Here is a 23,499-nt window from a genome sequence, read left to right as displayed (position 1 = left end):
TGGCGTCCAGGCACTTGATGATCCAGCTGTGTGGGAGTGAGTCAAAGGCCTTTTGGTAGTCGATCCACGTCATGTGAAGATTAGCTTTTCGGCTCTTACAGTTCTCCAGAATCATTTTGTCAATCAATAACTGGTCTTTTGTGCCCCTGCTTTTCCGTTTGTTGCCTTTCTGTTCATCTGGCAAGATGTTTTTTTCTTCAAGAGAGTCTTGAATTCTGTCAGCTATGATGCCAGTCAGTAGTTTAAACATAGTGGGCAGACATGTTATTGGCCTGTAGTTTCCTGGTGCTGCTCCTTTTGCTGGATCCTTTTGTATCAGGTATGTTCTTCCAGTTGTTAGCCATTCACTGATACTTCCTTTCTGCAGCATCTCATTGAATTGTTGGGCCATTTTTCCATGTAAACTAATCAGATGTTTGAGCCAAAATCCATGAAGTTGATCACTACCAGGCGATGTCCAGTTCTTGACTTTTTGCACTCGTTTGCTGATCATTTCAGTTGTTATTATTATTATTTTATTATATTATTTTATTATAGACTAGCTTGGAGACCCGGCGGTGCCCGGGTCATTTGAGAAAGGCCTTGTTTGCCTGTGTTCCAAGTGTAGCCTCTATCCAATGTCAGGTGGGTTCAGTGGGTGCGGGTGAGCTCCAACTCCCATATGCAAGTCCCATCGTCCAGTGTCCGTCCCTCTCCAAACAGAGCCAGTATGTAGAGTAGGTCATGAGGGCTCCATGTAGCATGTTTGGTCTTGATCAGTCATTTGTGTGGGTCGCGGTGCTCTCAGGAAGTGAGTGAAGGTATTGGAAGTCCCATCGTCCATGGTCCATCATCCTCCAAACTGCACCTGGGTGTAGAGTGAGTCCTGGGTGTTGTCTGTGTCAAGTTTGGTCTTGATGAGACATTGATGGGTGTGACAGTGGTCTCGGGAAGTGAGTGAACATACTGCAAGTCCCATCATCCAAGGTCCAAGCTCTTTCAAACCTCACCAAGATGTAGAGTGGGCCATGATGGCTCTATGTGCCAAGTTTGGTCTTGATCAGTCATTGGTGGGGGTCAGAGTAGTCCCAGGAAGTGACTGAAGATATTGTAAGTCCCATCATCCACGGTCCCTCCTCCCCCAAACTGCACCAGGATGTAAAGTGGGCCACCTTGCACCTGCGTGTCAAGTTTGATCCAGTTTTGTCATTCATGGGCATCACAGTGGTTTGTGGGAGGTGAATTGGATGAAGGTACTGCAAATCCCATAATCCTTGGTCCACCCTCCGTCAAACTGCTGCAGCATGTGAAGTGTGTCATTTGGGATCTGTGTGCCTGGTTTGGTTCAGTTGTGTGATTTGTGGCAGTTGCTGTGGTCTCAAGAAGTGAGGGAAGGTACTGCAAATCCCATCATCCTTGGTCCATCCTGCCCCAATATCCATCAGGACGTCAAGGGGTCCACAGGGGTTCTGTGTGCCCAGTTTGGTCCATTTCCATCCTTGGTGGGCATTGCAGTCGTCTGTGGGAGTTCAAGTGTTTGAAAGTACTGCAAATCCCATCATCTGTGGTCCATCCTCCCCCAAACGGCACCAGGACAGAAAATGGGTCATAGGGGTTATGTGTGCCACGTTTGGGCCACGTCAGTGATTCCTGGCAGTCACAGTGGCCTGTGAAAGTGGCGGCCAATCAGAAAGCTGCCACATACTCGCAAACAAACATTCACTTTTGTTATATATATATATATATATATTTACTAGCTGTGCCCGGCCACGCGTTGCTGTGGCAAAGTGGTGGTGGTATTGGTTAAAAATTGTTGTGTAATTTTTATTTGATGTTATTTGTATTTTTTAAATTAATTTTATTGTAAGTTATCTTTTTATCTATACAGTAGAGTCTCACTTATCCAACATAAACGGGCCGGCAGAAAGTTGGATAAGCGAATATGTTGGATAATAAGGAGGCATTAAGGAAAAACCTATTAAATATCAAATGAGGTTATGATTTTACAAATTCAGCACCAAAACATCATGTTATACAACAAATTTGACAGAAAAAGTAGTTCAATACGCAGTAATTCTATGTAGTAATTACTGTATTTACGAATTTAGCACCAAAATATCACGATATATTGAAAACATTAACTATAAAAATGCGTTGGATAATCCAGAATGTTGGATAAGCGAGTGTTGGATAAGTGAGATTCTACTGTATATATAAAAGAGTGATGGCATCACGGTAGTGGACAAAACAAAAGTAAACACCCCACAACCACGAAAATTGACATCACAACCCATCATCCATGCCTCTAGCTTGATACAACAAAAAGAAAAGAAAAATAAAGTCCTAATTAGAGGGAGAGGAATAATTGTTTTTATCCAATTGCTGCCAGTTAGAAGGCTAAGCTCCGCCCACTTGGTCTCCTAGCAACCCACTCAGCCCAGTGTTAATAAAATAATGATAAAAAAATAAATACAAATAATACAATAAAAAAATATGAAAAACACTAAAATAATTAATACAATAAAATACTATAACAAAATGACTAAAAATAATACAACAAAATAATAAAATATAATAAATAAAAAAGATAAGTGACAGTAAAATTAATTTTAAAAAATACAAATAACGTCAAATAAAAATTCCACAACAAGTTTTAACCGATACCACCACCACTTTGCCACAGCAACGCGTGGCCGGGCACAGCTAGTACCATATAATAATATTAATTATATGTTATATATTACATAACATTACAGTATAGTGGTACAGTTCAATATAGTAATATATAATGCTAATATTGTGCTATGCTAATAATATAATATATTGTACTAGCTGTGCCCGGCCACACGTTGCTGTGGCGAAGTATGGTGGTCTGGGAAATAAAGTCTTGAGGAATTGGTGGTAATTAAGGTAAAGGTTTTACCTTACATTAAGTCCATTATAAATGGTTTATATAGCAGTGTGGACGGGCCTTGAGTCTACACTGCCATATAATCCAGTTCAAATCAGATAATCTGTATTTTATAGGCAGTGTGGAAGAGGCCTAAGTGAGGTCCTCAGAGCCAAGTTTAGTGTTTCTGGGATGTGTAGTTTTGTTGTTTTGTCCTAGACCGAAATTTCATTACCCTTTTATATATATAGATGTACATACAGCTGCTCCGAGTCCCCTTCAGGGTGAGAAGGATGGGATATAAATGTAATAAATAAATGTAGTAAATGAATAAATAAATAATTTTAGACTTAGGCTCGCCCAAAGTCTGAAATGACTTGAAGGCACACAACAACAACAACAACAATCCTAATTAACTAGACTATCTCATTGACCAGAAGCAGGCCCTCACTTCCCATTGAAACCCTGATAGGTTTATGTTGGTTACAATTGTTTTCATTTTTAAATATTGTATTGTTCTTTCATTGTTGTTGTTGTTTTGCACTACAAATAAGACATGTGCAGTGTGCATAGGAATTTGTTGTTTTTCTTTCCCCAAATGATAATTCGGCCCCTCCACAGCCTGAAGGATTGTGGACCGGCCCTCTGCTTTAAAAGTTTGAGGACCCCTGCCCTTAGGTCTTGCATCCCGACATTCACGGTCATGACCCAGGTGCCCTCACATCGCCGTGATGCCATGACTCTTTTATATATATAGATGATGATTATTATTATTATTCTCCCCTTCTCCTTACGTTGGTCTCCTCCAGGATGTCCTGCAGCTCGTGCAGGACATCGCCGTGATGCCATGACTCTTTTATATATATAGATGATGATGATTATTATTATTCTCCCCTCCTCCTTACGTTGGTCTCCTCCAGGATGTCCTGCAGCTCGTGCAGGACATCGCCGTGATGCCATCACTCTTTTATATATATAGATTATTATTATTATTATTATTCTCCCCTCCTCCTTACGTTGGTCTCCTCCAGGATGTCCTGCAGCTCGTGCAGGACATCGCCGTGATGCCATCACTCTTTTATATATATAGATTATTATTATTATTATTATTCTCCCCTCCTCCTTACGTTGGTCTCCTCCAGGATGTCCTGCAGCTCGTGCAGGACATCGCCGTGATGCCATCACTCTTTTATATATATAGATTATTATTATTATTATTATTCTCCCCTCCTCCTTACGTTGGTCTCCTCCAGGATGTCCTGCAGCTCGTGCAGGACATCGCCGTGATGCCATGACTCTTTTATATATATAGATGATTATTATTATTATTATTCTCCCCTTCTCCTTACGTTGGTCTCCTCCAGGATGTCCTGCAGCTCGTGCAGGACATCGCCGTGATGCCATCACTCTTTTATATATATAGATGATGATTATTATTATTATTCTCCCCTCCTCCTTACGTTGGTCTCCTCCAGGATGTCCTGCAGCTCGTGCAGGACATCGCCGTGATGCCATCACTCTTTTATATATATAGATTATTATTATTATTATTATTCTCCCCTTCTCCTTACGTTGGTCTCCTCCAGGATGTCCTGCAGCTCGTGCAGGACATCGCCGTGATGCCATGACTCTTTTATATATATAGATGATGATTATTATTATTATTCTCCCCTCCTCCTTACGTTGGTCTCCTCCAGGATGTCCTGCAGCTCGTGCAGGACATTGCCGTGATGCCATCACTCTTTTATATATATAGATGATGATGATTATTATTATTCTCCCCTCCTCCTTACGTTGGTCTCCTCCAGGATGTCCTGCAGCTCGTGCAGGACATCGCCGTGATGCCATCACTCTTTTATATATATAGATTATTATTATTATTATTCTCCCCTTCTCCTTACGTTGGTCTCCTCCAGGATGTCCTGCAGCTCGTGCAGGACATCGCCGTGATGCCATCACTCTTTTATATATATAGATTATTATTATTATTATTCTTCTCCCCTTCTCCTTACGTTGGTCTCCTCCAGGATGTCCTGCAGCTCGTGCAGGACATTGCCGTGATGCCATCACTCTTTTATATATATAGATGATGATGATTATTATTATTCTCCCCTCCTCCTTACGTTGGTCTCCTCCAGGATGTCCTGCAGCTCGTGCAGGACATCGCCGTGATGCCATCACTCTTTTATATATATAGATGATTATTATTATTATTATTCTCCCCTCCTCCTTACGTTGGTCTCCTCCAGGATGTCCTGCAGCTCGTGCAGGACATCGCCGTGATGCCATGACTCTTTTATATATATAGATGATTATTATTATTATTATTCTCCCCTCCTCCTTACGTTGGTCTCCTCCAGGATGTCCTGCAGCTCGTGCAGGACATTGCCGTGATGCCATCACTCTTTTATATATATAGATTATTATTATTATTATTATTCTCCCCTTCTCCTTACGTTGGTCTCCTCCAGGATGTCCTGCAGCTCGTGCAGGACATTGCCGTGATGCCATCACTCTTTTATATATATAGATTATTATTATTATTATTCTCCCCTTCTCCTTACGTTGGTCTCCTCCAGGATGTCCTGCAGCTCGTGCAGGACATTGCCGTGATGCCATCACTCTTTTATATATATAGATGATTATTATTATTATTATTCTCCCCTCCTCCTTACGTTGGTCTCCTCCAGGATGTCCTGCAGCTCGTGCAGGACATTGCCGTGATGCCATCACTCTTTTATATATATAGATTATTATTATTATTATTATTCTCCCCTTCTCCTTACGTTGGTCTCCTCCAGGATGTCCTGCAGCTCGTGCAGGACATCGCCGTGATGCCATGACTCTTTTATATATATAGATGATTATTATTATTATTATTCTCCCCTCCTCCTTACGTTGGTCTCCTCCAGGATGTCCTGCAGCTCGTGCAGGACATTGCCGTGATGCCATCACTCTTTTATATATATAGATTATTATTATTATTATTATTCTCCCCTCCTCCTTACGTTGGTCTCCTCCAGGATGTCCTGCAGCTCGTGCAGGACATTGCCGTGATGCCATCACTCTTTTATATATATAGATGATGATGATGATTATTATTCTCCCCTTCTCCTTACGTTGGTCTCCTCCAGGATGTCCTGCAGCTCGTGCAGGACATCGCCGTGATGCCATCACTCTTTTATATATATAGATGATGATGATTATTATTATTCTCCCCTCCTCCTTACGTTGGTCTCCTCCAGGATGTCCTGCAGCTCGTGCAGGACATTGCCGTGATGCCATCACTCTTTTATATATATAGATTATTATTATTATTATTATTCTCCCCTCCTCCTTACGTTGGTCTCCTCCAGGATGTCCTGCAGCTCGTGCAGGACATTGCCGTGATGCCATGACTCTTTTATATATATAGATGATGATGATTATTATTATTCTCCCCTTCTCCTTACGTTGGTCTCCTCCAGGATGTCCTGCAGCTCGTGCAGGACATTGCCGTGATGCCATGACTCTTTTATATATATAGATTATTATTATTATTATTCTCCCCTTCTCCTTACGTTGGTCTCCTCCAGGATGTCCTGCAGCTCGTGCAGGACATTGCCGTGATGCCATCACTCTTTTATATATATAGATGATGATGATTATTATTATTCTCCCCTTCTCCTTACGTTGGTCTCCTCCAGGATGTCCTGCAGCTCGTGCAGGACATCGCCGTGATGCCATCACTCTTTTATATATATAGATGATTATTATTATTATTATTCTCCCCTCCTCCTTACGTTGGTCTCCTCCAGGATGTCCTGCAGCTCGTGCAGGACATCGCCGTGATGCCATGACTCTTTTATATATATAGATGATTATTATTATTATTATTCTCCCCTCCTCCTTACGTTGGTCTCCTCCAGGATGTCCTGCAGCTCGTGCAGGACATTGCCGTGATGCCATCACTCTTTTATATATATAGATTATTATTATTATTATTATTCTCCCCTCCTCCTTACGTTGGTCTCCTCCAGGATGTCCTGCAGCTCGTGCAGGACATTGCCGTGATGCCATGACTCTTTTATATATATAGATGATTATTATTATTATTATTCTCCCCTCCTCCTTACGTTGGTCTCCTCCAGGATGTCCTGCAGCTCGTGCAGGACATTGCCGTGATGCCATCACTCTTTTATATATATAGATTATTATTATTATTATTATTCTCCCCTCCTCCTTACGTTGGTCTCCTCCAGGATGTCCTGCAGCTCGTGCAGGACATTGCCGTGATGCCATGACTCTTTTATATATATAGATTATTATTATTATTATTATTCTCCCCTCCTCCTTACGTTGGTCTCCTCCAGGATGTCCTGCAGCTCGTGCAGGACATTGCCGTGATGCCATCACTCTTTTATATATATAGATGATGATTATTATTATTATTCTCCCCTCCTCCTTACGTTGGTCTCCTCCAGGATGTCCTGCAGCTCGTGCAGGACATTGCCGTGATGCCATGACTCTTTTATATATATAGATGATGATGATTATTATTATTCTCCCCTTCTCCTTACGTTGATCTCCTCCAGGATGTCCTGCAGCTCGTGCAGGACATTGCCGTGATGCCATGACTCTTTTATATATATAGATGATGATGATTATTATTATTCTCCCCTTCTCCTTACGTTGGTCTCCTCCAGGATGTCCTGCAGCTCGTGCAGGACATTGCCGTGATGCCATCACTCTTTTATATATATAGATGATGATGATTATTATTATTCTCCCCTCCTCCTTACGTTGGTCTCCTCCAGGATGTCCTGCAGCTCGTGCAGGACATTGCCGTGATGCCATCACTCTTTTATATATATAGATGATGATGATTATTATTATTCTCCCCTTCTCCTTACGTTGGTCTCCTCCAGGATGTCCTGCAGCTCGTGCAGGACATTGCCGTGATGCCATCACTCTTTTATATATATAGATGATTATTATTATTATTATTCTCCCCTCCTCCTTACGTTGGTCTCCTCCAGGATGTCCTGCAGCTCGTGCAGGACATCGCCGTGATGCCATCACTCTTTTATATATATAGATGATGATGATTATTATTATTCTCCCCTCCTCCTTACGTTGGTCTCCTCCAGGATGTCCTGCAGCTCGTGCAGGACATTGCCGTGATGCCATCACTCTTTTATATATATAGATGATGATGATTATTATTATTCTCCCCTTCTCCTTACGTTGGTCTCCTCCAGGATGTCCTGCAGCTCGTGCAGGACATTGCCGTGATGCCATCACTCTTTTATATATATAGATGATTATTATTATTATTATTCTCCCCTCCTCCTTACGTTGGTCTCCTCCAGGATGTCCTGCAGCTCGTGCAGGACATTGCCGTGATGCCATGACTCTTTTATATATATAGATGATGATGATTATTATTATTCTCCCCTTCTCCTTACGTTGGTCTCCTCCAGGATGTCCTGCAGCTCGTGCAGGACATTGCCGTGATGCCATGACTCTTTTATATATATAGATGATGATGATTATTATTATTCTCCCCTTCTCCTTACGTTGGTCTCCTCCAGGATGTCCTGCAGCTCGTGCAGGACATTGCCGTGATGCCATGACTCTTTTATATATATAGATGATGATGATTATTATTATTCTCCCCTTCTCCTTACGTTGGTCTCCTCCAGGATGTCCTGCAGCTCGTGCAGGACATTGCCGTGATGCCATGACTCTTTTATATATATAGATGATGATGATTATTATTATTCTCCCCTTCTCCTTACGTTGGTCTCCTCCAGGATGTCCTGCAGCTCGTGCAGGACATTGCCGTGATGCCATGACTCTTTTATATATATAGATGATGATGATTATTATTATTCTCCCCTTCTCCTTACGTTGGTCTCCTCCAGGATGTCCTGCAGCTCGTGCAGGACATTGCCGTGATGCCATCACTCTTTTATATATATAGATGATGATGATTATTATTATTCTCCCCTCCTCCTTACGTTGGTCTCCTCCAGGATGTCCTGCAGCTCGTGCAGGACATTGCCGTGATGCCATCACTCTTTTATATATATAGATGATGATGATTATTATTATTCTCCCCTCCTCCTTACGTTGGTCTCCTCCAGGATGTCCTGCAGCTCGTGCAGGACATTGCCGTGATGCCATCACTCTTTTATATATATAGATGATGATGATTATTATTATTCTCCCCTTCTCCTTACGTTGGTCTCCTCCAGGATGTCCTGCAGCTCGTGCAGGACATTGCCGTGATGCCATCACTCTTTTATATATATAGATGATTATTATTATTATTATTCTCCCCTTCTCCTTACGTTGGTCTCCTCCAGGATGTCCTGCAGCTCGTGCAGGACATTGCCGTGATGCCATCACTCTTTTATATATATAGATGATTATTATTATTATTATTCTCCCCTTCTCCTTACGTTGGTCTCCTCCAGGATGTCCTGCAGCTCGTGCAGGACATTGCCGTGATGCCATGACTCTTTTATATATATAGATGATGATTATTATTATTATTCTCCCCTCCTCCTTACGTTGGTCTCCTCCAGGATGTCCTGCAGCTCGTGCAGGACATCGCCGTGATGCATGACTCTTTTATATATATAGATGATTATTATTATTATTATTCTCCCCTCCTCCTTACGTTGGTCTCCTCCAGGATGTCCTGCAGCTCGTGCAGGACATTGCCGTGATGCCATCACTCTTTTATATATATAGATGATTATTATTATTATTATTCTCCCCTTCTCCTTACGTTGGTCTCCTCCAGGATGTCCTGCAGCTCGTGCAGGACATCGCCGTGATGCCATCACTCTTTTATATATATAGATTATTATTATTATTATTCTCCCCTCCTCCTTACGTTGGTCTCCTCCAGGATGTCCTGCAGCTCGTGCAGGACATCGCCGTGATGCCATGACTCTTTTATATATATAGATGATTATTATTATTATTATTCTCCCCTCCTCCTTACGTTGGTCTCCTCCAGGATGTCCTGCAGCTCGTGCAGGACATCGCCGTGATGCCATGACTCTTTTATATATATAGATGATTATTATTATTCTCCCCTTCTCCTTACGTTGGTCTCCTCCAGGATGTCCTGCAGCTCGTGCAGGACATTGCCGTGATACCATCACTCTTTTATATATATAGATGATTATTATTATTATTATTCTCCCCTCCTCCTTACGTTGGTCTCCTCCAGGATGTCCTGCAGCTCGTGCGACTCGGCCCCCGTCAGCGCCGCCCCCATGTCGCTCAGGTAGATGGGGTTGTCGACCACGCGCTGGCCCGCCTGCATCATCTGCAGCACAGACTCCCTGCAAGGAGGGGACACGAGTCAAAGGAGGGCGCGATCCAGCCCCACAAACCCCACACCATCATTTATTTATTTATTTTATTTATTTACCGTATTTATATCCCGCCCCTTCTTTCTCTCAGGGCGGATTACAATGAACACATATATGGCAAACATTCAATGCCAACAGACAAACAACAGGGTTGTTGTATGTCTTTCGGGCTGTGTGGCCATGTTCCAGAAGCATTCTCTCCTGACGTTTCGCCCACATCTATGGCAGGCCTCCTCAGAGGTTGTGAGGGATGGAGAAAACTAAGCAAAGGGGTTAATATATATCTGTGGAAAGTCTAGGGTGAGAGAGGTCAGTGTGAATGTTGTGTAGTTAATCACTTTAATTAGCATTGAAAAGCTTATCTGCTGTCTTCTTCCTGCCTCTGGGGCATCCTTTGTTTAGAGTCGTTAACTGCCCTTGGTTGATTCATGTCTGGAAATCCTCTGTTTTCAGAGTATTGCTTTTTATTTACTGTTCTGATTTTTGAGTTTTGTAATACTGGTAGCCAGATTTTGTTCATTTTCATGGTTTCTTCCTTTCTGTTGAAGTTGTCCACATGCTTGTGGATTTCAATGGCTTCTCTGTGTCGTCTGACATGATAGTTGTTAGAATGGTCCAGCATTTTTGTGTTCTAACAACTATCATGTCAGACGACCTAGAGGCATGGATGAGGGGTTGTGATGTCAATTTTCGAGGTTGTGGGGTGTTTACTTTTGTTGTTTTGTCCGCTGCCGTGATACCATCACTCTTTTATATATATAGACTAGCTGTGCCCGGCCACGCGTTGCTGTGGCGAAGTCTGGTGGTATGGGAAATAAAGTATTGAGGAATTGGTGGTAGTTAAGGTCAAGGGTCCCCTGGGCTGAGTGGGTTGCTAGGAGACCAAGTGAGCGGAGCTTAGCCTTCTAACTGGCAGCAATTGGATAAAAACAATTATTCCTCTCCCTCTAATTAGGACTTTATTTTTCTTTTCTTTTTGTTGTATCAACCTAGAGGCATGGACGAGGGGTTGTGCTGTCAATTTTCGAGGTTGTGGGGTGTTTACTTTTGTTGTTTTGTCCGCTGCCATGATGCCATCACTCTTTTATATATATAGATTATTAGCATAGCAAAATATTAGCATTATACATTACTATATTGAACTATACCACTATACTGTAATACTATATGTAATATATAACATATAATTAATATTATTATATGGTATTATTATTAGTATTATATTGTATAACATTGTAATATTTTTATCAATATTATATGTACCTACAATATATTATATTATTAGCATAGCAAAATATTAGCATTATACATTACTTTATTGAACTATACCACTATACTGTAATACTATATGTAATATATAACATATAATTAATATTATTATATGGTATTATTATTAGTATTATATTGTATAACATTGTAATATTTTTATCAATATTATATGTACCTACAATATATTATATTATTAGCATAGCAAAATATTAGCATTATACATTACTATATTGAACTATACCACTATACTGTAATACTATATGTAATATATAACATATAATTAATATTATTATATGGTATTATTATTAGTATTATATTGTATAACATTGTAATATTTTTATCAATATTATATGTACCTACAATATATTATATTATTAGCATAGCAAAATATTAGCATTATACATTACTATATTGAACTATACCACTATACTGTAATACTATATGTAATATATAACATATAATTAATATTATTATATGGTATTATTATTAGTATTATATTGTATAACATTGTAATATTTTTATCAATATTATATGTATATACAATATATTATATTATTAAAACTGATATAAAAATGTATTATAAAACTGAGGGTGGGGGCCAGGTAAATGACCTTGGAGGGCCGCATTCGGCCCCCGGGCCTTAGTTTGGGGACCCCTGGGCTAGAGTCAAACAATACACATCCTCATTCCAGCCTCTCTGATCTCTCTCTCTCTCTCTCTCTCTCTCGCTTCAAAAACCCAAACATACCGGGAATAAATGATATACATTTATAAATGATGCAGGCCAGTATATCCATTTAGGGCCTAATGACGATAAAATATTTACATATCTTACGACAGCCGCCAGAATTTGTCTTGCAAAAAGATGGAAACAAAATGAACTACCGAACACAGAGGAATGGCTACAGAAAGTGAGAGAAATAAAAGATATGGACAAATTAACTTTTTTTATTAAAGAGAAATACAGGGACCCTGATAAAATACAGTAGAGTCTCACTTATCCAACACTCGCTTAACCCACGTTCTGGATTATCCAACGCATTTTTGTAGTCAATGTGTTCAATATATCGTGAGATTTTGGTGCTAAATTCATAAATACAGTAATTACTACATAGCATTACTGCGTATTGAACTACTTTTTCTGCCAAATTTGTTGTCTAACATGATGTTTTGATGCTTCATTTGTAAAATCATAACCTATTTTGATGTTTAATAGGCTTTTCCTTAATGCCTCCTTATTATCCAACATATTCGCTTATCCAACATTCTGCCGGCCCGTTTATGTTGGATAAGTGAGACTCTACTGTATACAGACTGGAGTAAAGTGGAAGAATACGAAAGGAAAAGCAAATGAAGATTCAATCTGAACGAGCAGAAGACTAACCTCTTCTGGGCATCCAATTTCCAAGCAACAGTTTATTAAAAGCAAAGAATCTGTGACACAGCCAACAGAAAGGCGATCATTCCTTTTATTTTTGAATGATTGCCTTAATTACGAAGGTGACTGAGGCTGATCTATAATGGTTTTGTATATATAGATCACTCTCTCTTTAAGGATTGGACAATGGGAAACGCAAAGGCAAAGATGGAAGTCCTTTTTTTTTTTTTTTTGAGGGGGGCTATTTTTGATGGCTTTTTTTTAACAGTCTTTAATCTTCTTCTCTACTACCTTAATCTCAATTTCTGCACTTTCTATATCAAAAAATGTTCTCACTCTTTCGATGTATTAAACCAGGGGTCCTCAAACTTTTTAAGCCGAGGGCCGGTCCACAATCCTTCAGACTGTGGAGGGGCCGAATTATCATTTGAAAAAGAAATATGAACAAATCCCTATGCACACTGCACATATCTTATTTGTAGTCCAAAACAACAATGAAAGAACAATAAAATATTTTAAAATGAAAACAATTTTAACCAACATGAACCTATCAGGCCAATGAGATAGTCAAGTTAATTAGGATTGTTGTTGTTGTTGTTGTGTGCCTTCAAGTCAAGTGGGCAAGCTTAAGTCTAAAATTATTTATTCATTTACTACATTTATTTACTACATTTATATCCCACCCTTCTCACCCCGAAGGGAACTCAGAGCAGCTGTATGTACATACAATATATTATATTATTAGCATAGCACAATATTAGCATTATATATTACTACTAGCTGTGCCCGGCCACGCGTTGCTGTGGCAAAGTGGTGGTGGTATTGGTTAAAAATTGTTGTGTAATTTTTATTTGATGTTACTTGTATTTTTAAATTATTTTTACTGTAAGTTATCTTTTTATTTATTATATTTTATTTATTATTTTCTTGTATTATTTTTAGTTATTTTCTGTTATTATAGTATTTTATTGTATGAATTTTTTTAGTGTTTTTAATTATTTTTAGTGTTTTTTATTATTTTTTATTGGGTTGCTAGGAGACCAAGTGGGCGGAGCTTAGCCTTCTAACTGGCAGCAATTGGATAAAAGCAATTATTCCTCTCTCTCTAATTAGGACTTTATTTTTCTTTTCTTTTTTTGTTGTATCAACCTAGAGGCGTGGATGATGGGTTGTGTTGTCCAATTTCGAGGTTGGGGGGGCCTGTAGTTTTGTTGTTTTGTGGGTCGCCGTGATGCCATCACTCTTTTATATATATAGATACTGAACTATACCACTATACTGTAATATTATATGTAATATATAACATGTAATTAATATTATTATATGGTATTATTAACCAACCTTCAGATCAGCAGTTCAGCCGGCACAAAGGTTTTAACCCATTGCACCACCACGGCTCTGCACTGCCAGATAATCTGGGATAAATAGAAACCTTGGGATCAGATTCTGGGATATTGGACCTGTCTGGAAGGGCCCTACACTGCCATATAATCCAGTTCAAATCTGAATTTTATCTTGGCAGTGAAGACAAAATGTGATGAGCAACAATACAAAGTACTATATCAACTAGTTGACGTGCAGCCTTTACATATTAAAAATTCAGTGCCATTAACACGTAATTATTTTTAATTATTTTTAGTGTTTTTTATTATTTTTTATTGGGTTGCTAGGAGACCAAGTGGGCGGAGCTTAGCCTTCTAACTGGCAGCAATTGGATAAAAGCAATTATTCCTCTCTCTCTAATTAGGACTTTATTTTTCTTTTCTTTTTTTGTTGTATCAACCTTGAGGCGTGGATGATGGGTTGTGTTGTCAAATTTTGAGGTTGGGGGGCCTGTAGTTTTGTTGTTTTGTGGGTCGCCGTGATGCCATCACTCTTTTATATATATAGATACTGAACTATACCACTATACTGTAATATTATATGTAATATATAACATGTAATTAATATTATTATATGGTATTATTAATACATTGTATAATATGATATTATCAATATCATATGTATATATAATATATTATTAAAACTGATATAAAAATATTATATTATAAATGAGGGCGGGGGCCAGGTAAATGACCTTGGAGGGCCGCATCCGGCCCCCGGGCCTTAGTTTGGGGACCCCTGAATTAAACTAATCTTCAATAAATATATATATATAAAAGTCAAAAAAAATAAAATAAATGATGCAGGCCTGTCATTCCTGGCGAGAAGATAAAACATACCTGTACAGAGGGTTCAAGGCAATAATGTCCCGGATCGTCTTGACGATTTCCGCCGTCAGGGCCTGTGAGCAAAGACACAAATCAGAGCAAAGCTGGGAACGGAAGGAATGATGTTGCCTTGTAGGGAAGGGGACTGTGATTTTTCAAGGCTATTCTCGATGCAATTATTACATTTGAATCTGTTTTTACCACACTGTTAAAGTCTCCATCTACCTATCTATCTATATATATAAAAGAGTGATGGCATCACGGCAGCGGACAAAACAACAAAACTAATCTATCTATCTATATATATAAAAGAGTGATGGAATCCTGGCGACCGCCAAAACAACAAAACTAAACACCCCACAACCTCGAAAATTGACAACACAACCCATCATCCATGCCTCTAGGTTGATACACGCGTTGCTGTGGCGAAGTCTGGTGTTATGGGAAATAAAGTATTGAGGAATTGGTGGTAGTTAAGGTCAAGGGTCAAGGTTTTCCCCTGACTCTGGGGGTTGGTGCTCATCTCCATTTCTAAGCTGAAGAGCCGGCGTTGTCCATAGACTCCTCCAAGGTCATGTGGCCACTGGCAGGACTGCATGGAGCGCCGTTACCTTCCCACCGGAGCAGTACCTATTTATCTACTCACACTCTGGGGGTTGGTGCTCATCTCCATTTCTAAGCTGAAGAGCCGGCGTTGTCCATAGACTCCTCCAAGGTCATGTGGCCACTGGCAGGACTGCATGGAGCGCCGTTACCTTCCCACCGGAGCAGTACCTATTTATCTACTCACACTCTGGGGGTTGGTGCTCATCTCCATTTCTAAGCTGAAGAGCCGGCGTTGTCCATAGACTCCTCCAAGGTCATGTGGCCACTGGCAGGACTGCATGGAGCGCCGTTACCTTCCCACCGGAGCAGTACCTATTGATCTACTCACACTCTGGGGGTTGGTGCTCATCTCCATTTCTAAGCTGAAGAGCCGGCGTTGTCCATAGACTCCTCCAAGGTCATGTGGCCACTGGCAGGACTGCATGGAGCGCCGTTACCTTCCCACCGGAGCAGTACCTATTTATCTACTCACACTCTGGGGGTTGGTGCTCATCTCCATTTCTAAGCTGAAGAGCCGGCGTTGTCCATAGACTCCTCCAAGGTCATGTGGCCACTGGCAGGACTGCATGGAGCGCCGTTACCTTCCCACCGGAGCAGTACCTATTTATCTACTCACACTCTGGGGGTTGGTGCTCATCTCCATTTCTAAGCTGAAGAGCCGGCGTTGTCCATAGACTCCTCCAAGGTCATGTGGCCATTGGCAGGACTGCATGGAGCGCCATTACCTTCCCACCGGAGCAGTACCTATTTATCTACTCACACTCTGGGGGTTGGTGCTCATCTCCATTTCTAAGCTGAAGAGCCGGCGTTGTCCATAGACTCCTCCAAGGTCATGTGGCCACTGGCAGGACTGCATGGAGCGCCGTTACCTTCCCACCGGAGCAGTACCTATTTATCTACTCACACTCTGGGGGTTGGTGCTCATCTCCATTTCTAAGCTGAAGAGCCGGCGTTGTCCATAGACTCCTCCAAGGTCATGTGGCCACTGGCAGGACTGCATGGAGCGCCGTTACCTTCCCACCGGAGCAGTACCTATTGATCTACTCACACTCTGGGGGTTGGTGCTCATCTCCATTTCTAAGCTGAAGAGCCGGCGTTGTCCATAGACTCCTCCAAGGTCATGTGGCCACTGACAGGACTGCATGGAGCGCCGTTACCTTCCCACCGGAGCAGTACCTATTGATCTACTCACACTCTGGGGGTTGGTGCTCATCTCCATTTCTAAGCTGAAGAGCCGGCGTTGTCCATAGACTCCTCCAAGGTCATGTGGCCACTGGCAGGACTGCATGGAGCGCCGTTACCTTCCCACCGGAGCAGTACCTATTGATCTACTCACACTCTGGGGGTTGGTGCTCATCTCCATTTCTAAGCTGAAGAGCCGGCGTTGTCCATAGACTCCTCCAAGGTCATGTGGCCACTGACAGGACTGCATGGAGCGCCGTTACCTTCCCACCGGAGCAGTACCTATTGATCTACTCACACTCTGGGGGTTGGTGCTCATCTCCATTTCTAAGCCAAAGAGCCGGCGTTGTTCATAGACACCTCCAAGGTCATGTGGCCACTGGCAGGACTGCATGGAGCGCCGTTACCTTCCCACCGGAGCAGTACCTATTGATCTACTCACACTCTGGGGGTTGGTGCTCATCTCCATTTCTAAGCCAAAGAGCCGGCGTTGTTCATAGACACCTCCAAGGTCATGTGGCCACTGGCAGGACTGCATGGAGCGCCGTTACCTTCCCACCGGAGCAGTACCTATTGATCTACTCACACTCTGGGGGTTGGTGCTCATCTCCATTTCTAAGCTGAAGAGCCGGCGTTGTCCATAGACTCCTCCAAGGTCATGTGGCCACTGGCAGGACTGCATGGAGCGCCGTTACCTTCCCACCGGAGCAGTACCTATTGATCTACTCACACTCTGGGGGTTGGTGCTCATCTCCATTTCTAAGCCAAAGAGCCGGCGTTGTTCATAGACACCTCCAAGGTCATGTGGCCACTGGCAGGACTGCATGGAGCGCCGTTACCTTCCCACCGGAGCAGTACCTATTGATCTACTCACACTCTGGGGGTTGGTGCTCATCTCCATTTCTAAGCTGAAGAGCCGGCGTTGTCCATAGACTCCTCCAAGGTCATGTGGCCACTGGCAGGACTGCATGGAGCGCCGTTACCTTCCCACCGGAGCAGTACCTATTGATCTACTCACACTCTGGGGGTTGGTGCTCATCTCCATTTCTAAGCTGAAGAGCCGGCGTTGTCCATAGACTCCTCCAAGGTCATGTGGCCACTGGCAGGACTGCATGGAGCGCCGTTACCTTCCCACCGGAGCAGTACCTATTGATCTACTCACACTCTGGGGGTTGGTGCTCATCTCCATTTCTAAGCCAAAGAGCCGGCGTTGTTCATAGACACCTCCAAGGTCATGTGGCCACTGGCAGGACTGCATGGAGCGCCGTTACCTTCCCACCGGAGCAGTACCTATTGATCTACTCACACTCTGGGGGTTGGTGCTCATCTCCATTTCTAAGCCAAAGAGCCGGCGTTGTTCATAGACACCTCCAAGGTCATGTGGCCACTGGCAGGACTGCATGGAGCGCCGTTACCTTCCCACCGGAGCAGTACCTATTGATCTACTCACACTCTGGGGGTTGGTGCTCATCTCCATTTCTAAGCTGAAGAGCCGGCGTTGTCCATAGACTCCTCCAAGGTCATGTGGCCACTGGCAGGACTGCATGGAGCGCCGTTACCTTCCCACCGGAGCAGTACCTATTGATCTACTCACACTCTGGGGGTTGGTGCTCATCTCCATTTCTAAGCTGAAGAGCCGGCGTTGTCCATAGACTCCTCCAAGGTCATGTGGCCACTGACAGGACTGCATGGAGCGCCGTTACCTTCCCACCGGAGCAGTACCTATTGATCTACTCACACTCTGGGGGTTGGTGCTCATCTCCATTTCTAAGCCAAAGAGCCGGCGTTGTTCATAGACACCTCCAAGGTCATGTGGCCACTGGCAGGACTGCATGGAGCGCCGTTACCTTCCCACCGGAGCAGTACCTATTGATCTACTCACACTCTGGGGGTTGGTGCTCATCTCCATTTCTAAGCTGAAGAGCCGGCGTTGTCCATAGACTCCTCCAAGGTCATGTGGCCACTGGCAGGACTGCATGGAGCGCCGTTACCTTCCCACCGGAGCAGTACCTATTGATCTACTCACACTCTGGGGGTTGGTGCTCATCTCCATTTCTAAGCTGAAGAGCCGGCGTTGTCCATAGACTCCACCAAGGTCATGTGGCCACTGGCAGGACTGCATGGAGCGCCGTTACCTTCCCACCGGAGCAGTACCTATTGATCTACTCACACTCTGGGGGTTGGAGCTCATCTCCATTTCTAAGCTGAAGAGCCGGCGTTGTCCATAGACTCCTCCAAGGTCATGTGGGATGACTGCATGGAGCGGCGTTACCTTCCCACCGGAGCAGTACCTATTGATGCACTCACATTTGCATGTTTTTGAACTTCTGGCTGCCTGTCCCCTAACTGAACCCTGGTTGGATAAGCGAGTGTTGGATAAGTGAGACTCTACTGTAATTACAACATAGCATTACTGAGCATTGAACTACTTTTTCAGTCAAATTTGTTGTATAATATGATGTTTTGATGCTTAATTTGTATAACGATTACCTAATTTGATGTTTAATTGGCTTTTCCTAAATCCCTTCTTATTATCCAACATATTCACTTATCCTGCCGGCCTGTTTATGTTGGATAAGTGAGACTCTACTGTATATTGATAATCTTCTATTATCTGCTCAGAACTGGATTATATGAGGCCCCTTCTTCACAGCTGTATAAAATGCACACTGAAGTGGATTATATGACAGTGTGGAGTCAAGATAATCCAGTGCAAAGCAGATAATATAAGATTCTAAATGGGTTATATAGCTGTGTGGAAGGGCCTTGAGTCTACACTGCCATATAATCCAGTGCAAATTAGATAATCTGTGGAAGAAGCCTAAGTGAGGCCTAAGTCTGCCTGTCCCCTAACTGAAACCTGGCTGTCCCTTGGTTGCTAGGAGACCAAGTGGGCAGAGATTAGCCCTCTAAACTGGCAGCAATTGGATAAAAACAATTATTTCTCTCCCTCTAATTAGGACTTTATTTTTCTTTTCTTTTTGTTGTAGCAACCTTGAGGCGTGGATGATGGGTTGTGTTGTCAAATTTTGAGGTTGGGGGGCCTGTACTTTTGTTGTTTTGTGAATTGCCGTGATGCCATCACTCTTTTATATATATAGATATATTATAATTATATAAAATATAATTACTGTATGTGCTTTCCATCTACGTAATCGTGAAGCCAACAGGACATTGAGAGCAACCTGGGAAGGGTCAAGAGCTTCGTATAGGTAGTATGCAATTATAATTATTATATAATTATATATACAGTAGAGTCTCACTTATCCAACACTCGCTTATCCAACGTTCTGGATTATCCAACGCATTTTTGTATTCAATGCTTTCAATATATCGTGATATTTTGGTGCTAAATTCATAAATACAGTAATTACTATATAGCATTACTGTGTACTGAACTACTTTTTCTGACAAATTTGTTGTCTAACATGATGTTTTGGTGCTTCATTTGTAAAATCATAACTTAATTTGATGTTTAATAGGGTTATCCTTAATTCCTCATTATCCAACATATTCGCTTATCCAACGTTCTGCCGGCCCGTTTATGTTGGATAAGTGAGACTCTACTGTATTATAATTATATAAAATATAATTACTGTACGTGCTTTCCAGCTACGTAATCGTGAAGCCAGCAGGACATTGAGAGCAACCTGGGAAGGGTCAAGAGCTTCGTATAGGTAGTATGTAATTATAATTATTATATAATTATATATATTATAATTATATAAAATATAATTACTGTACGTGCTTTCCAGCTACGTAATCGTGAATAATAATAAAGTCAAGATAATCCAGTTCAAAGCAGATAATATAAGATTCTAAATGGGTTATATATCTGTGTGGAAGGGCCTTGAATCTACACTGCCATATAATCCAGTGAAAATCTGATAATCTGTGGAAGAGGCCTAAGTGAGGCCTAACTGTGCCTGTCCCCTGGGCTGAATAGGTTGCTAGGAGACCAAGTGGGCGGAGCTTATTTTATTTATTTATTTATTACAATATTTATATCCTGCCCTTCTCACCCAACAGGGGACTCAGGGCGGCTTACAATAAGACGCATATATAAAAATTATACAGTGCAATATAAGCCTTCTAACTGGCAGCAATTGGATAAAAACTATTATTCCTCTCCCTGTAATTAGGACTTTATTTTTCTTTTCTTTTTGTTGTATCAACCTAGAGCCGTGAATGATGGGTTGTGTTGTCAAATTTCGAGGTTGGGGGGCCTGTAGTTTTGTTGTTTTGTCCGCTGCCCTGATGCCATCACTCTTTTATATATATAGACTAGCTGTGCCCGGCCACGCGTTGCTGTGGCAAAGTGGTGGTGGTATCGGTTAAAACTTGTTGTGGAATTTTTATTTGACGTTATTTGTATTTTTTTAAAATTAATTTTATTGTCACTTATCTTTTTTATTTATTATATTTTATTATTTTGTTGTATTATTTTTAGTCATTTTGTTATAGTATTTTATTGTATTAATTATTTTAGTGTTTTTCATAATTTTTATTGTATTATTTGTATTTACTTTTTTATCATTATTTTATTAACACTGGGCTGAGTGGGTTGCTAGGAGACCAAGTGGGCGGAGCTTAGCCTTCTAACTGGCAGCAATTGGATAAAAACAATTATTCCTCTCCCTCTAATTAGGACTTTATTTTTCTTTTCTTTTTGTTGTATCAACCTAGAGGCATGGGTGAGGGGTTGTGATGTCAATTTTCGAGGTTGTGGGGTGTTTACTTTTGTTGTTTTGTCCGCTGCCGTGATGCCATCACTCTTTTATATATATAGATAATTACTGTACATGCTTTCCAGCTACGTAATCGTGAAGCCAGCAGGACATTGAGAGCAACCTGGGAAGGCCAAGAGCTCCAATCCTGCTCCCACCCTAAATATCTGGCTAACCTTTAGGAAACACTGTGCAAATACTAAGTTGCTGCACACAATAACACCCTGCGGATATTGACGACTAGCGCCTGGGGCGCAGACCCAAACCAATGCCTCTCTGACCTTGACCTCCTCGTTGACCTGGAACTCCTCGTGGGCCACGTTGTCCACTTCCACCATGAGGACTTCCCCCGGGAGGGCCTCGGCGGCGCCCCCCAGCACCACCTCGCCCAGCGGTGTCGGGCTCTCCGGCCGCTCCCCGGCCTCTCGCCGGTTGCGCTTGGGCTTCCGCCGGACCTTGGCCTTGGACTCCGCCTCCGTGGCCTCCGCCTCCGCGGTCTCCACCTCCAGCCGCCGGTTGATGCGGATCCTGGGAGAGGAAATAGGGGCATGTTACGTATTGCTGAAAGCTTTCACGGAAAGCCAGAATCACAAGGGTGTTGTGTGGTTTCCGGGATGTTCGGCCAATGTGTTCTAGCAACATTTTCTCCTGACATTTTGTCAAGGTAATGGTTAAATGTAGTGAAATGTTTAATGCATTGTTTCAATATAGATTTGTTTTGGTGAGCAATCCAATACTCAAGTAGTTAATCGCATAGAGCAATGATTTACTGCCTAGAGAGAAAGGAATGAGACTTCCGCTTTTGTATATGTAGCAGCATTTTCTCCTGACATTTTGTCAAGGTAATGGTTAAATGTAGTGAAATGTTTAATGCATTGTTTCAATATAGATTTGTTTTGGTGAGCAATCCAATACTCAAGTAGTTAATCGCATAGAGCAATGATTTACTGCCTAGAGAGAAAGGAATGAGACTTCCGCTTTTGTATATGTAGCAGCATTTTCTCCTGACATTTTGTCAAGGTAATGGTTAAATGTAGTGAAATGTTTAATGCATTGTTTCAATATAGATTTGTTTTGGTGAGCAATCCAATACTCAAGTAGTTAATCGCATAGAGCAATGATTTACTGCCTAGAGAGAAAGGAATGAGACTTCCGCTTTTGTATATGTAGCAGCATTTTCTCCTGACATTTTGTCAAGGTAATGGTTAAATGTAGTGAAATGTTTAATGCATTGTTTCAATATAGATTTGTTTTGGTGAGCAATCCAGTACTCAAGTAGTTAATCGCATAGAGCAAGGGTCCCCAAACTTTTGAAGCAGAGGGCCAGTTCTCTGTCCCTCCGAAGTTTGCAGGGCTGGGTTGTAGTTGGCCACTGAGCAATAATAATAATCTATATATATAAAAAAGTGATGGCATCACGGCGAACCACAAAAAAACAAAACTACAGGCCCCCCAACCTCGAAATTTGACAACACAACCCATCATCCACGCCTCTAGGTTGATACAACAAAAAGAAAAGAAAAATAAAGTCCTAATTAGAGAGAGAGGAATAATTGCTTTTATCCAATTGCTGCCAGTTAGAAGGCTAAGCTCCTCCAACTTGGTCTCCTAGCAACCCAATAAAAATAATAAAAACACTAAAAAGTAATACAATAAAATACTATAATAACAGAAAATAACGAAAAATAATACAAGAAAATAATAAAATATAATAAATAAAAAGATAACTTACAATAAAATTAATTTAAAAATACAAATAACATCAAATAAAAATTACACAACAATTTTTAACCAATACCACCACCACTTTGCCACAGCAACGTGTGGCCGGGCACAGCTAGGAATAATAATAATAATAATTGCAAAAGTATTGGAAAATGAGCAC

At 41.7% G+C, this 23,499-nt stretch overlaps 1 protein-coding gene across 1 annotated transcript in view; it reads right to left on the bottom strand.

The window, feature by feature from the left end:
• The window catches only part of lonp1 (lon peptidase 1, mitochondrial), a gene marked incomplete at its 5' end in the record, with an annotated part of 96,667 nt that overhangs the window by 52,427 nt on the left and 20,741 nt on the right, over positions 1-23,499 (bottom strand). Inside the window, 3 exon segments of the mRNA XM_062960206.1 lie at positions 10,083-10,212; positions 15,112-15,173; positions 21,896-22,142. Coding sequence (XP_062816276.1) covers positions 10,083-10,212; positions 15,112-15,173; positions 21,896-22,142 — 439 coding nt within the window.

Source organism: Anolis carolinensis, unplaced genomic scaffold (genome assembly GCF_035594765.1).
Source record: "Anolis carolinensis isolate JA03-04 unplaced genomic scaffold, rAnoCar3.1.pri scaffold_7, whole genome shotgun sequence".
Lineage (NCBI taxonomy): Eukaryota > Metazoa > Chordata > Lepidosauria > Squamata > Dactyloidae > Anolis > Anolis carolinensis.
Note: the sequence above shows the minus strand (reverse complement) of the source record. Positions and strands in the feature narration are given on the sequence as shown.